This window comes from Drosophila mauritiana, chromosome X (assembly GCF_004382145.1).
Source record: "Drosophila mauritiana strain mau12 chromosome X, ASM438214v1, whole genome shotgun sequence".
Lineage (NCBI taxonomy): Eukaryota > Metazoa > Arthropoda > Insecta > Diptera > Drosophilidae > Drosophila > Drosophila mauritiana.
The window spans coordinates 8,997,525-9,012,314 of NC_046672.1; the positions used below are offsets into that span (position 1 = coordinate 8,997,525).

Below are 14,790 nucleotides of genomic sequence, written 5' to 3' on the forward strand. Positions count from 1 at the left end.
AGATTCCGTAAAAATCATTAAATACTTTTCAACCATAAAAGGAGAACTTCGATGTCACAAAGTAATGAGTAGGTTTAAATTCAATTTACTTTTGTCACAATTGTAAATTTAGAATGAGCCAAAGAGCGGAAAGTGAACTTCTTTTGAGTAATTTTTAAGGTAAAAAAAAACATTTAAACTATTTTTGGTTTAAAAAATGTTTAAAAATGTTAATATACTGATAAATTGATATAGATGGTTACAATTCGTATGAATATTGTATAAGATATATATGCGCATATATGGCGAAATCAAGAGTAGAGCATACTGAAATCGTATCGCAGTACGAGAACTGTTTTTTAAAGAGGCCCTAATTATAGGCAATACCTGCATCTGATAGATAGATCATAGATTGATATTATGTTAAAGTCATTTGAGAATGTTTAAGTAAAGACGCGCTGAATGCCATGGCTTCCACTACGGATTGCGGATCCTCTACTTGTAGAGCAGCGGCAGGCGGCAGTGTGGCTCCGTCTCGCTGGGATTGTCGGAGTACAGGGAGATCGTCCTGGCACTGAGATCGAAGATGCCCACGGCAATGGTCTTGACTACCTCGTCGCAGCTGTTGTTCTCGCGCCAGACGCAGTAGACTCCGCCGGACACGTCGCCCAGCATGTGGCGCACATCCTGCTCGCTCATCGGCGGATTGTACGATCCAAAGGTTTGCATCCTGGAGATGCTCGAGCTAATCATCAGATCGTTGGCCTGATCCTGCCGAATGCGATCGAATCTGCAATATCACAGTGCGCAGATTACAGAACTATTTCAACACATCTATCAAACATTCCATCCACTCACTGATTGACATGGTAGTTGTGCTCGCCCAGCGGCACCTCCTTGATGTTCAAATGGGACTCATTCTTGCGCTCCGGCGACGGTGCCATCTCCACATTGTAGCACATCTGGCGGGGATCCCTGTTGGGCATTGCCAAGTGGCACGGATTAGTGAAACTGCTCAATCGGTTTATACCCCTTAAAACCTACGCCAGGAAGGTAAAGTTGATGGAGCAGGCATCCGCTGCTCCCACTCCCGCATCCTTGAGCACGCGGAAGGCATCGTCCACGTTGCTGGTGGCCAACAGAGCCCGGGTGATGAAGTGTCGCGCTGGTGGAGTAGTAAATTCAATAAAATATGTTAACTATTGTTGGTTTTTTTTTGGATGTACTCACGGGTTTTGCCGCTGCGCAAGAGCTCCGCACTTATGGTGTTGATGCTGAAGACCAGTCCATGGTGATTCTGGCTCATGGTGTATCCGGGCAGATGGCCGGCGTAGCAGAGGGACATGAAGTGCTCCTCCTTAACGTTGTACTTGCCCTGCGGCTTGTCGCTGATGATGTGCGCCACCACGAAGTAGTAGTGATTCAGGGTCTCCGTCAGCGCATCCTCCGTGTGGCCCAAAAGGCGCTATTAAGATATAAGATACGATATTTAATGACCAATTCAGACTAATGCCATCCCATTCACTTACGCAATTCTTTTGGTTAACAATGATGGTGGAGCAGCCGGTGGGTTGGTTTTTGCTACGTGGTTGGTGCTTCAATGCCTGCGGTAGAATCTCATCCAGATGCAGCAAAAATAGCTGAAATATGACAAAAACAAGAGAGATTGCTATATAGTCTGTATATATAGTTACGTAATATGGGCATAGCTATGGATAACTGACTATCGAACAACAATGTGTTATAACGGGCTCATTAGTTAATTTAAACCAGAGATCACTTAAAGTTAATCAAGCACTTATATACACCCCTGGCTTAGCCAATCCAAACTGCTAATGGGCTAAACTAGTGCGATCGCTAAATACAATAATAATATGGCTCGTAAAATCGTCAGTTTTAATGCACTCATAATGCGACTAATTTGAATTATAAAATGCCATCGCCACCACCTCCTCGCCTTCCATCACCACCATCGCCCCCATCGCCTCCATCACCACCATCAGCAGTGCCACCTGAGCTGGGCGCCATGGTGATCAGTCCAAGCAAGACGAAGGCGACGCACCATGACCATAGCCATAGAAATAGACACATATTTTATGTAGACTTGGCCAAGGTCGGTGCGATTTTTGCGTGCAATTAATTGGCATCGGAGTCGCGAACGCAGAAATTATAACACATTATCGAGGCGGCCATGCGGTCCATACCAGCTCCTACCCACCCATTCCCATCTCATCCAAGACGATCCGATGCGATGCGTTCCCATACGATACGATCTTCGTCGAGCCACTTGACCATGCAAATGAGACCGTCTAATCTAATGGCTGACTTTCACTTCTCACTTCCCATTCCCATTTTCCGCCTCCAATACCAATTCGTGTCCCAATCCCACGTTGAATTTAGATTCAAATTCAATGAAGCCATTCAAGGGTTCTTCACCGTCTTTCGCCGGCTTCTCTTGACGGCTTTTTATTTATGTGTGCGCCTTGACCAATGACAAATTGGCTTACGAAAAAGGTGAACATGGTCATTAAAGCCTTTGAATACTCTTTTCTTGTTAAGAGAAGTTTTTATCTATTTTTAAGATTTCTGGTTAAGATAAATTTAGATCATTATGACCCCTCCTAAAACGGATTAACTTCTGGATTATAGACATTAATCTAAGTGTTAAGAAAATAGAAAGGCCAGTTGATGTCAAGATCACTTAGGCTTTTAAATATTGAATAGAAAACAATCGTTTCCGTTGGCCAAGTGCAGTGATCCCGTGAAAGGGTAACTGGTAGGTAGCTAGTCGCCTGGCAAAAAGACCGGCTGTCTATCACATATCACATCATTCTCAAGACCCCAGCAAACGGAACTAGTTCAATGTCTGCGCTCAGCACGGTCACCATATCGAGTTGTGCTTTTTCGCACAGTGGGCCCTGGCTGGCAGCAACCTGCTAACGGTTAGCGAATCGATTGTGCAATCGTGTTAATTAGAAGCGGTATCAAAGGCGCAAAACCTAATTGCACTGCACATCCAACGACCGATTAGATAAGAGGCGATCGAAGCCATGAATATGGAATAGCATGCAGCGTAGCCAATTAGCACTGTACTACGCGGGGCACTGCACTCGCAAATTGCATTTAATGCTGTCATTGGGGGCCTACAATCGGCAAGTGCAACTGGCAAGTGCAACTGGCAACACGCAACACGAAACTTATGGTTTTCGGAATCGGGTGCCACTTGAGCCCATAAGCCCATGGAATGGAGCCCGCCGTACCGTTAGAACCCTATAGAACATGGAACACTCGAATGCGAATCCAAATCCGAATCCAAATCCGAAATCCACTCCCACGACGTCGGGCCTTGTTGTGCGATTATTATTATTATTCAATTACAATATTTGAGCCAGACTCGTGGCAATTATGTGTATTCGTTTTAATGGTCATTTAATTGTATTGCATTATATTATAATGCTAGAATGCTTATTTGCTAAAATGATGATTGGCCGCTAATTAGCTGACTCACCTTATGGAATTCCACCTCCGCACCATCGGCCACGCCCTCCAGTTCGCGCACATATTGCGGGAAGCTGTCCTTCACCGATCCCAGGGTCTCGTTGTAGATCTGCCCTGCGAATGGAAATGGAAACCGAGTCGAATGTAGAACACCACCAACCACATGGATGGCACTCCAGATCCAGGTCCATCCTACGGCGATACTCACTGCCTTTGGGCGACTGGTAGAGCGGCAAGTAGGTCTCGTTGAGGGGCTTCGATAAGATCAGAAAGTTCTTGATCATGGACCCAAATGTGCGGCCCTGCAATTGACAATCGTTTATTACCATTTGTTTATATTACGTAACATTTAAAAGATTAAATGCTTTCCCATTTGGACACGATCTCAAATCGATTCGCCAAATAGCTCGGGGTGTTTGTTTAATGGAAGACAACAGAAACAGAAACAGAAACAGAAACATAATCGATCACGACCGATCGCAGTGTAAACAAAGCCACCAACTAAGGCACAAAAAATATGAATAATTATACAAATTGTACAATATAGTAATCAATGCAAAGTGTTTGGAGCTTGACATGGGTTAACCTTTTGGGTGGGTCCCCGCTTGGACACGGATGCGAACGCACGTCCATCAACGGATAATGGTCATTTATTTATTTATTACAGGGGAATAAAATAAATGTGAAATCAACCTGCTATTTGTGGGTGTACCTATACTTTTAAATTTACTTGTCACTCAAAAAATATATTGCAAATAATATTTGCATTTAAACATACATATATAACAATCATTTGAGTTCCTGCACATTTCCATATTTAAATACAGTTCGGGAACTTAAGTGAAATCTAATATTTAACATGAAAATGTTTTCACTTAATTGCTTAATTGTTTTGCAAGTGTAGCCAATATTCTTGGCCCGATTGGCACGGGAAAAAGACAGTTGGACAAAGCCACGAGAATCACGAATCTGCATTTGTAAATAGCGTCTGGGTCCGGGAGTTGTCAAACGAATCGAGGTCTCCGGGTGGCCGGCCATTAAGATAAAGCCCAACCAACTTTAGTTTATTGCGACCGCAATCCAGATAAAAATGTGGGTTATCAGTGGAGTCCAAAAGATACATGCATGGTGCCAAGTTCCTATATCTTTTGCACACTTCTACACACCATACCTATATCTTTATCTTAATCTATGGTAATTAGGTTCAGATAAGGCTGTTCTGTTTATGGTTAATGCAACTAGTTACCCTATTAATTGTTATAAACATTACTTTTGGGTACTTTAAGTTCTGTATGGCAGTTGGCCCATTCTAGAGTTTAACTTGATATATTTGAAATATTTAAATATTATTATTATTTTTATTATATTATTTTATTATTTTCTATAGAAAATAAAGCATCGTAACACAAAGCATTCAAAAACCAATTAGATATTCTAATGGATATCAGATTTAAAAAACAAACGTTAGAACTTAAAGTAGTTTTTTCAAGATATAGTTGCCAATATGGTAATATCTTTTCTGGTAAAAAACATGATGGGTATTTTAAGGAATATATCATAGAAATAAATGGTTTGTCTTCTTTTTATCTTCGCAAAGTTACCCGTTCTTCCCCAAATAAACTTCTAATAATAAACTGAGAGCCATTAAAAGTTTAGATTGCGTGACACCAGCTGAGTTCTTAAAGGTCGTGTGAGTTTTGGTAGGGGGAGTACATACATACATATGTACAGAAAGGTAAAGATATAACTTACCATATCGAAGCCAACTTCGTAGTGGGTGCCCCTGGTGTAGAGCACTGGCACTGCCTGGCGACGTGGCAGGATCTTTCCGGAGGACATCTTGGAGATCTATTCGGAGTTCGGCGTTGGGAACAACTCTTTTTTTTTTAGCAGTGGAAAGCTCTTTGCAAAATATAAAAGGTAATCAAGAAGAAGACGCGTCTGTTGATGATAACAAAATGTGGAGTTGTAAACAAAACAAAAAAAATACAGTTAGTATTCCAATCAGAATGCCAGCTGATTTGTTCTAGAGCGCTTGAAGGCAGAATTCAAACTGATTTGTTTTGTTTTCGCGCCGACGAAGGCAGGCGTCGGCAGAGAGCGCTGCTGCAGCGGCGGCGGCGGCGACGGCGGCGTTATCGATTACCGACCGTTAGTTAACCCACTAATGACCGAGATACACGTTGTGTATCTTGGGTTAAGTTCGTTAGAGGGGCTGATGCAATTTTGCAGTTATAACTATGACTTCATACTCGGCTTTTTAGCAAGTCCAGAGATCAGTTGGGAATATATACATATACATATATATTATTTTAGAATCAAGTTTACTGACCCCAATCGTTTATTTTAGTTTCAAAGTGCAGCCTCCGAGGTTAGGAACAAATGTAAATTTTTGTAAACTTAATTTTATAGTGTAACATAAACCAAAACCATCTAGGGTTAAGGGCCGCTTAGAACTTTCAGATTCAATAAACCACAGATTACTCAGCCTACTTATTAGCCGTTGTTGACTGCGTCCAAAAATCTAGATATTAGAATGCTTTCGGCTGGTAAGTCAATTAGTCGTCGTCTAATAGGCTTTGCGGCTTAATGGAACGGTTTTCGCCTCATTGTGTTACCCCTTTTTCTTTGCGTATACGTAATATGAGTGCTGGAAATACCCGGCATACCCCGATACTACCCCCTCTTTCGACCAACAACTGACCATGAATATTTTCGCTTTTGTTTGCCGATCATATAAACACGTTTTCGATTGTTTCGCCGTTTTCTTTTCTTTTCATTTATTGCTTTTTAACTGGGTTGGATTTTGCATTCCCCGATTTTCTGCTTAATTTTCACGCCAAATGGAAAAGCGTGTGAACCGCGAACTAAATATTCATTAGCGAATTATACTTTGGTTTTGGTTTTCAGTTCTGAATTTGTTAGACTTCGGAGCAGGCAAATAAGATGCGAATAAATTAATATTTAAGCAACATTTTAGTTCTCAAAATATAATCAATCCAGATGCCACTTGCATATTAATTGTATTGTTTTTCGTTGTATTTTGCTTGCTATCTGTGAGAGAGAGATTTCCAAGTGGCCTACAATCGCGATGATAATGATACTGAAAATGATGATCGTGATAATGATGTCGCAGAGCAACTTTCTCAGTTTTTTTTTCCCCCCCCATTAGCATCACAATTAAATGTTTTTATTAATTTCGTAGCGCGAAACCGAAAACATTAGTATTGGCGATATGCGCCGATATTATATAAGTGAGAATATCGATTAGGTATGAATGAACACGGTAATTTCCCCGATAATTTCGATAGCTGCGAACAGATCAGGTCGCTTTCATTATTCAATTTGTATTAACTTTCGTTCGTTGTTGTCGTCTGGCTGGCGGCTAGAAAAATGTATGCATCGCATTTCAATAATAATGAAAACAAAAGTTAAAACAAATAAAACTCACAAAAACAACCGCTAGTTTCGGTGCGAAGGAGAAAGGGCGAGGAGGGGGGCTAGTGTGGATAGAGCGGGATAGTGAGATTCCGTCGAACGGTGATTGCAAGAAAATGACATTTTACAGTTGCCCCCAAACACCCTACACTCACCTGCGTTTTGGGGCATGTCGAATTTATAACAACGTTGGCAGTGCTCCATCGAAAAAACTAGAAATACAAAGTATTACTCATACATTTACGAATTAATAATCCTATTTATCATATACTATGATATCCTCATATTATATGACATTACTGTTAATTATTATATAAAAATATGGAATATTATGTTTACTCTCTCCTTTAGGATATCAGTACTAGGGGCCGGAGACGTCAGAAACTGATAAAAATGCGAAGTTATTTAATAATATTTTTAGAAAGAAACCAAAGAAATGATGCAAAGGGAAGATTCCACACTGCATAACAGAATGGAAACTTTATGTTCATTTTATCAGTTTACAAGAACTCATGCAAATAGCTTGTATGTAAGTTTTTTGAAGATAAACAAATTAATAGAAGAATAAAGATATAAGTAACAATATGAATAGGGTAATAATGGAAAAAGAAATCCATTGTTAATTTGCTAAAGAAAGGTATTCGCGCACAAAGGGCATTTGAAGGTCGGCGCAGGGCAAGGTGGCATCCATTTCACCCGAGGGCTCCGTAGGTCAAGATGCTTGTCGTCGCCAGCATTGGCTGTTGTATATAAATTTTGACAAAAGAAAGACTTCGGTTTAAACCAATTTTGGCAAGGCGGCGGCCATAAGGTGATGACCACTCGACGCGACGACATGGCATGGATAAGCTGCCGTTCCCACCTGCTGGTGCCTGTGATCTCGGTGCTGTTGATACCGCTGGTCGCTGGCTTCGGCAACGAGTATGTCCACATCAAGGTGCATGTGCCCAAGGAGGAGTCAGCAGCGGAGGAGTCGCCGCACAAGGTGATCCACCACTACCACCACCATCCGCATCCGCATCAGTTATACCGAAGTCGGGGACGAGTCCGTCCCAAGCCCAGTCCACTGCTGGAGAGCGTAATCCTCTCGGATCTGGACAAGCCGCTGCATATGAGCGAGCATGCGGACTATCTGAATCACGCCAAGGAGCTGGCCGACCACCTCACGGAGACATATGCCAAGAAGGCAGCTCCTCCGCCGCCGCCCAAGAAGAAGGTCAACACCTATACGATCATTGAGGAGCAGCACAGACCACATGGCTACGACTACGAGGATCACCATGAGCCCAGTGTGGAGACGTATCGAGTGATTGAGTCGCGACCCAAGCAGCAGCACCATCATCACACTCATACTCACCATCCGGTGGAGGAGGAGGAGGTGGACGACGATTTTGGCTATCACTATCCGAGCGGGGGAAAGCATCATCATCATCATCATCAGACTGGCGCCTATGCGGAGCCCGCACCCGTGGAGGAGCACATCGACCAGGAGCCGGATACGGGCTATAAGTACTCGCCACCCAGTCACGCCTACATCCCGCCCAGCCACGGTCAGGCCCAGCGGAGCTCCAAGCAAACCAGAGCGCCAGCGTACACCCTCGAAGCTCCGCAGGAGTCCTCCTTCGGATACGAATACTCGCGACCCTCGGCCGGAAGTAGCACTGACTTCCGGCCATCCGTACAGGTGCCATCCAGTGACCCGTACGGCGAGGAGGAACCGGCGGACACCTATGGACCACCGCTCACGGCCACAAGGCGTCGCCGACCATCACAGTCCCTGGTGGATTGGCCCGAGGCCAAGGGATTCAACAGTGCCGCGTCGGAAACATACAGTGGCGTCGATAGCTACAACGTGGGTCATGTTCAGGGCTACGGATCCAGTAGCTACCACCAGTACAGTGGGCCCTATCTGTAGGTGTCCCAACACCCCGCCTAATCTAAGATCTATTTATTGCATTTTTTTTCGTAGCTTCGTAAGTCGATAGTATCAGTTTTAAGATTTAAGCGATAAATAAAGAAATGCTTGTAAACACTCAAAGAAATGTTATTCGATTTCTAGGAATCAAGTTGTTAGCTAAACTTATTTGTTTATGTTTATGTCTCAACACAATCCTAGCAGTTGGAAAGCACCAAGACCACTTGAAAATTATAAAGTAATAAAAACGCAAATCTGAATAGTTGAAGTATTAAAAAAAAGAGACTGTCTAATTAGTATACAAGTTATGATCTTGAATTCGCAAATTAGTTTATTTAAACACTAAAATCTAATATTCTAATGGTGCAAGAGTAAAATGCACTCATTTTTGTTATTGACTTCAACTTTGGATAATACCGGTTCACTTGGCAATGGGAACTTAAGTATACTACTTAATGCAATTATCCTAAGCCTTGATTCTATCTATAAAACGTATAACATATTTACAAGCATTCTTTAGTTTCTAATTGTTTATTATTGTTTTAAATACGGAAATCGAGTTGGATTACTGTTCTCAGTGTTTTTGAGGAAGTCACTTAGGCTAATGGATTTGCCAGTTGTTTGGTGGCCCATTTAAAGGAAGATCTGCCGCAGGGATAAGGCCTGTCCATCCAAAAGGGTTTCGCTTCCGAGCAGTCAACGATGAGCGGCCGTCTGGGTCGGGTCCTGCAGTTCCACCTGCGGCTCTACCAGGTGCTCGGCTTCCATGGGCTGCCGCTGCCGGGCGATGGGAATCCGGCCAGGACCAGGAGGCGTCTGATGGCATGGAGCCTGTTCCTGCTCATTTCGCTGAGTGCCCTCGTACTGGCGTGCCTCTTCAGCGGCGAGGAGTTCCTCTATCGCGGCGACATGTTTGGCTGTGCCAATGACGCCCTAAAATACGTATTCGCCGAGTTGGCCGTGCTGGCCATATATCTGGAGACGCTGAGCAGCCAGCGGCATTTGGCGAACTTCTGGTGGCTGCACTTCAAGTTGGGTGGCCAAAAAGTGGGCTTGGTGAGCCTGCGTAGTGAGTTCCTGCAGTTTCGTCGCTATCTCATATCCCTGTACGCCATGATGGGCGCCGAAGTGGCGATCCATTTGGGATTGTGGCAGTTCCAAGCGCTCACCCATCACATGTTGCTCTTTTGGAGCACCTATGAGCCGCTCGTGTGGCTGACGTACCTGCGCAATCTGCAGTTCGTGTTGCACTTGGAGCTGCTCAGGGAGCAGCTGACCGGCTTGGAACGCGAAATGGGTCTGCTGGCGGAGTACTCGCGATTCGCTAGCGAAACGGGCCGGAGTTTTCCTGGATTCGAGAGTTTCCTGCGCCGGCGACTGGTGCAGAAGCAGCGCATCTATAGCCATGTGTATGACATGCTCAAATGTTTCCAGGGTGCCTTCAATTTCTCCATCCTCGCCGTCCTGCTGACCATCAACATCCGCATCGCCGTGGACTGCTACTTCATGTACTACAGCATCTACAACAATGTGATTAACAACGGTGACTTGGGGATCTATCATTTAAGTGCATCATGTAGTATATGTGGAGTATCATCTTACAGATTACTACCTAATCGTGCCCGCCTTGCTCGAGATTCCCGCCTTCATATACGCTTCGCAGAGCTGCATGGTCGTGATGCCCAGGATCGCCCATCAGCTGCATAATATAGTCACCGATTCCGGCTGCTGCAGCTGTCCCGATCTCTCCCTGCAGGTGGGCTGCCATGGTATCTTGCTGTCGTGACTCACTCTTTCATTCTTGATCCTTGGCAGATTCAGAACTTTTCGCTGCAACTCCTGCATCAGCCGGTACGAATCGATTGCCTCGGCCTGACCATCCTGGATTGCAGTCTTCTAACTCGGGTGGGTGTGGACTCTCTCTATGAGTAATGGTTTCTCATTTAACCACTGTCCTTCCAGATGGCCTGTTCCGTGGGCACATATATGATCTACACCATCCAGTTCATACCGAAGTTCAGCAATACCTATATGTAGGACATCCTTTAAACGATTAGGTCAACATAATGGTGAGAATCATATGTACCACATAGCAAATGCGTTTGAAGTTGTCCTTGAAACCTCTAGAGATTCATCAACTGGCATTTCTCTATGTGGTTTTTAAGCTCTACAAGTTTCAGCCACAGTTCAAATCAGATTAGATCTTGGGTTTACATATTAAAGCTTTGTTATATTCATAAAATTATAGGTAATTACATAAGTGTATTTATTTATATGTATATCTTAAACCAAGGATAGGGCCTGGGTGTCACAAGCGTTCAGTATTCCGTTAAGCGGATTCATTATTTATTTACAAGGGTTCCTTGGCTGGCGACTGGACGGGCACTGGAGGAGGTGGTGGAGGAGCCGTTGGTGCCCACCAAACGTTGTGCCGACGTTGCCCTATACAAGTTTATATGCTGAGATTTTCCCCTCCATTGCCATTGCCATCGCGTTTGCTTTTGATTTTCTTATTGATTTCTCGTAAGATGCGCTGAACATAAAACAATATATTAAAGTAATGGTAAAGTACTAGCTCAGAATTTGAGTCATCATATCCAAGACTCCGGGGACTACAGACTACGGACTAATGCAGGGAATATTGGTGATGCAGATCAATTGGCTTCCAGTTATGGGGCCTAATCGTACTCATGGCTTGATTCCCGCTTTGCAATCAGGTTCTCGCGCTCATCATCGTTGCCCTCGATGATGGTGATTCCGCCCAAGCCGCTTCCGTGGTTCCGGTTTAGCTGCTTCACACGGTGCACCGTCTCCGTGAGACCAGATTCGGTAAGCACCTCCACCTCGTCGTCGTCCTCGTCTTCATCCGGCACGGTGAAGTACGGATGCGAGGATACTGGACGGAACTTGTAACCAGTCAGCACGAAGAACACATAGGTGGCCATCTCACGGAACATCTCGTCTAGCCAGGCGTACTGGAACACCACCGTCATCTGCAGCAGATCGACGATGATCCGAGTGAAGTAGATATAGCACACGATCATGATGTAGAACTGACGGAACAGCTTCAGCTTGCGCAAATTGATCGCCGCCTTGCCATCTGTCGCAGAGGCCTCATGCAGATGTCGGATGGACCATACGATTGGAAACAGGATGGCGCCGCAGCACAGCAGATCCACGAAGAAGAAGATGTTGTGCCAGGTACGGAACTCGGCGTCGCTCTGATCAGACTCGTCCGTAATGATCTGGGCCACGTTGGCCAGAACCTGCAAGCGAAAAATAGTGAATATGAGTTATATTCTTTACGGTTTTTAGTATTTAGATATAAACAAACAAAACGTTCTTGGAACTTCGCCTTTTGTGAGCCATTTATCATAAACACAACCACCAAAGCTTTAGATTGTAGGAATTACGCTATTTACTCTTTGGACAAACAATTCTTAATTCACCGTGAACGTGACGAAATTAGTCATGAGTGCCTCGCAATAAAACTAACTTTCAATAATATATTTTGATTGCTGATGACTAATTAGAACTGTTCCAGGGTCTGTGCGTTTTTGGTTTTAACTTTTAACAAAAAATAATTCACCTGCAGTGGAATCACGATCATGAAAATCTTCTTGTCCTTGTCAGAGAGAATGTGCTTAATAAAAGTCCAGCCGGTGCCAATCAGAACGATGGTGATGAAGAGCACGGCGCCCTTCAACAGGTGGGCAATGTAGTAAAGGATGGCCCAGGTCTCCACGTGTTCGCCCCGCTTTTCGATGAAGTGATAGTTGATCGAGTGGAACATCAGCGAGAGGGACTTGAGGAAGACCAGAACGGCCATCAAATAATGGATTTTGTACACAGTGTGCCTGCCACAGAGAAAAGACAATTATTATTTTCGCAATTTCCAGACAAACCAATTCAACTCACTTGCTCTTCTTCAAAATGAAAACCCAAAAGAGGCCGGAGAGAAAGAAGAGCAAACTCATCATGAAATACAAGGCGGGCAGGGGCATTTCTCCAGCCGACAAGTAGTTGCCATTGTTGTTCTCCTCGATGTCCACCTAAATGAAGGTCAGGGACATTAGATAAGATCCAAGTGGAATAGTTGCTGGTACTCACATTGAAGGACATTATTTTTGAAGTGTGATAATTGGGACAGGCGTGGAAGTAAAGGTTGTACAAGCCCTCGTCACTGGGCGTGGCCACCATCATAGAGAAGTTAAAGCTGTAGTAGTGTACATTGTTGATGGTCTCCCTGACCAGCGGCATGGTCGAATCCTTGCACAGGTTTTCTTGCGATTGCTTAAACGAGTCGGGTCCATATGAATCTTCTTCGGAATCGTCCTCGTGCGGGAATGGGTTTCCGGGAGCTGCGTCCGTATCGGTGTCTTCATTTTTTTTGTTAATTTGAGTATCATCTAGGGACGGAGCAGCTGCTGGGCTATTTACGGCCGGTGGTGGGGCTGCGACTTTTGGCTCTTCTACGGGTACTTGCTTTGCTGGGGTTTCCTCCTGTTTGGCCGGGGTTTCATCCTTTTTAGCGGGGTCTTCCTCCTGCTTCTGTTCACTCTTAACGGCTTCCTCTAATTTAGGCGCGGCATTTGGTGGGGGAGGCAGTTCCTGCTTGTCAGAAATATTCTGATTGGCAGCCACTGGTGGCTTGGGAACAGACTCTTCTTTGAGAGCATCAACATTCTGGGCAGGAGCATCCACCTTGGGTGCACCTTCATCTTTGGGCAGTTCTATTTTGCCTGCAACCGCAGCAGGCGAGGAAGACTTCAAGTCCGTCGGTTCCTGCTCCAAAGGATCCTCCATGGACTCATCTGGACCCTCGGCGGAGAAATCTTGGGCAGCGCGGGTCTGCCGAAACAGGACCGAATCGCTAACCTTGGCCATGTGCGAGTGCCGCTTGGTTCTGGACGGGATTTGGTTGTAGATGTGCATGTTATGCCATTCGGGGGAGCACTTAACACGAACTCTGCAGGAGAAGAAGTACCAAATTAGATTGATCTACACAAAAAAACAAGAGAAGCTACTTACTTCAGCTCCTTGAGGTCCAGCACGAAGAAGAGAATGGGTCCGCTGATCTGGGATTTAGGTGATTCCTCGAGGATGCATTTGTTTTGATGCGAGTCCAAGTAGGGATTCAGCTGGTCAATAGTGGTCTTGTCCAGCGACAGACCCATCTGCAAGAAAGAAAGCCGGTCAGGGGAGTTACTGGTGGATGCCATAGCCGGCTTAACCTACCAAATCTGTAAGCTGTTCATTGTCAAAAGTCAACTTGCTGAGCTGCACATCTAAATGGCCATTAGTGTAGAATCCAAAGGTGCTGAGTGCGATGTACTGGCGACGGTCGTTCTGCATGTAAGTGAGGAATCATGGTAAACTATGAGTCAGTTGCTCCAGGCTGGCAAGGGTGCCTCCAACTTACCCTCACTTCCAGGTGGTGCTTCCGCCCAAGGACCTCAAGTGGGGCCCAGAGAAGCGCCGCCAGTGCCGCCAGCACCACTATTGATTTAACATCCCCGCCGGGAGCCCACATATTTCCGTATTTTCCCCAAATTTTCCGCTTCTGTTCTATCGGCGACGTCTCGTGGCACTTTTGATCCGCGATTCCGGGCGGAACGTTCCGGCGCAGAGTTCCGCGCTAGGTGCAATCCAAGATGCGGCAATCGATTTGCCGCGACCGCCGTCACAGTTCCTATTATTCACACCTCACCTTGATAAAAACCCCAAAGAATTTTACTTTTTCGCTGGGGGAAAAAGGTGAGCTATCGAAGTCTATCGTTCTTCGATATCAGCATGTGTTATTTGACCGGACCTATCGATTTAAAAATACCACACGAGTGGGTCGCAGTGTTGCCACTACAGCCTTTTCCCCGTTAAATCTTAGTCCAAAAACAACGGTAGGCGGGAATTCAAATTTTAGGACACAATCTAATAGTTTAAAATCAAACTACATTAGCCAT

At 44.8% G+C, this 14,790-nt stretch overlaps 4 protein-coding genes across 4 annotated transcripts; 2 read left to right on the top strand and 2 right to left on the bottom strand.

The window, feature by feature from the left end:
* Positions 1 to 2: 2 nt before the first annotated feature.
* LOC117148285 lies at positions 3 to 5,516 on the bottom strand. The gene is made up of 8 exons (XM_033315598.1): positions 5,230 to 5,516; positions 3,686 to 3,779; positions 3,488 to 3,591; positions 1,509 to 1,619; positions 1,210 to 1,444; positions 1,024 to 1,144; positions 838 to 954; positions 3 to 769 (listed from the first exon to the last, which is right to left on the bottom strand). The coding sequence occupies exons 1-8, from the start codon at positions 5,314 to 5,316 to the stop codon at positions 475 to 477; spliced, it is 1,164 nt and encodes a 387-aa protein (XP_033171489.1). The 5' UTR covers positions 5,317 to 5,516; the 3' UTR covers positions 3 to 474.
* Positions 5,517 to 7,688: 2,172 nt separating this feature from the next.
* On the top strand, positions 7,689 to 9,045 carry LOC117147511 (polycomb group protein Pc). The gene has a single exon (XM_033314422.1). The coding sequence runs from the start codon at positions 7,730 to 7,732 to the stop codon at positions 8,828 to 8,830; it is 1,101 nt and encodes a 366-aa protein (XP_033170313.1). The 5' UTR covers positions 7,689 to 7,729; the 3' UTR covers positions 8,831 to 9,045.
* Positions 9,046 to 9,532: 487 nt separating this feature from the next.
* On the top strand, positions 9,533 to 10,881 carry LOC117148724 (gustatory receptor 8a). The gene is made up of 4 exons (XM_033316276.1): positions 9,533 to 10,373; positions 10,435 to 10,586; positions 10,646 to 10,735; positions 10,793 to 10,881. The coding sequence occupies exons 1-4, from the start codon at positions 9,533 to 9,535 to the stop codon at positions 10,865 to 10,867; spliced, it is 1,158 nt and encodes a 385-aa protein (XP_033172167.1). The 3' UTR covers positions 10,868 to 10,881.
* Positions 10,882 to 11,039: 158 nt separating this feature from the next.
* On the bottom strand, positions 11,040 to 14,618 carry LOC117148722 (protein GPR107). Its single transcript, XM_033316274.1, has 7 exons — positions 14,253 to 14,618; positions 14,069 to 14,179; positions 13,862 to 14,007; positions 12,941 to 13,799; positions 12,749 to 12,882; positions 12,420 to 12,687; positions 11,040 to 12,096 (listed from the first exon to the last, which is right to left on the bottom strand). The coding sequence occupies exons 1-7, from the start codon at positions 14,361 to 14,363 to the stop codon at positions 11,509 to 11,511; spliced, it is 2,217 nt and encodes a 738-aa protein (XP_033172165.1). The 5' UTR covers positions 14,364 to 14,618; the 3' UTR covers positions 11,040 to 11,508.
* Between the last annotated feature and the right edge of the window lie 172 nt (positions 14,619 to 14,790).

Bases quoted from the DNA above. Each gene is read 5' to 3' on its own strand.
- LOC117148285 (XM_033315598.1), bottom strand. From the start codon at position 5,316: ATGTCCTCCGGAAAGATCCTGCCACGTCGCCAGGCAGTGCCAGTGCTC. The intron at 3,592-3,685 runs GTGAGTATCGCC...TTCCATTCGCAG, and splicing joins CTACCAGTCGCCCAAAGGCA to GGCAGATCTACAACGAGACC. The intron at 955-1,023 runs GTAGGTTTTAAG...AATGCCCAACAG, and splicing joins ATCAACTTTACCTTCCTGGC to GGATCCCCGCCAGATGTGCT.
- LOC117147511 (XM_033314422.1), top strand. From the start codon at position 7,730: ATGACCACTCGACGCGACGACATGGCATGGATAAGCTGCCGTTCCCAC.
- LOC117148724 (XM_033316276.1), top strand. From the start codon at position 9,533: ATGAGCGGCCGTCTGGGTCGGGTCCTGCAGTTCCACCTGCGGCTCTAC. The intron at 10,374-10,434 runs GTGACTTGGGGA...ATCATCTTACAG, and splicing joins CAACAATGTGATTAACAACG to ATTACTACCTAATCGTGCCC. The intron at 10,587-10,645 runs GTGGGCTGCCAT...GATCCTTGGCAG, and splicing joins GTCCCGATCTCTCCCTGCAG to ATTCAGAACTTTTCGCTGCA.
- LOC117148722 (XM_033316274.1), bottom strand. From the start codon at position 14,363: ATGTGGGCTCCCGGCGGGGATGTTAAATCAATAGTGGTGCTGGCGGCA. The intron at 14,180-14,252 runs GTAAGTTGGAGG...ACTTACATGCAG, and splicing joins AGCACCACCTGGAAGTGAGG to AACGACCGTCGCCAGTACAT. The intron at 13,800-13,861 runs GTAAGTAGCTTC...CTTCTCCTGCAG, and splicing joins CTGGACCTCAAGGAGCTGAA to AGTTCGTGTTAAGTGCTCCC.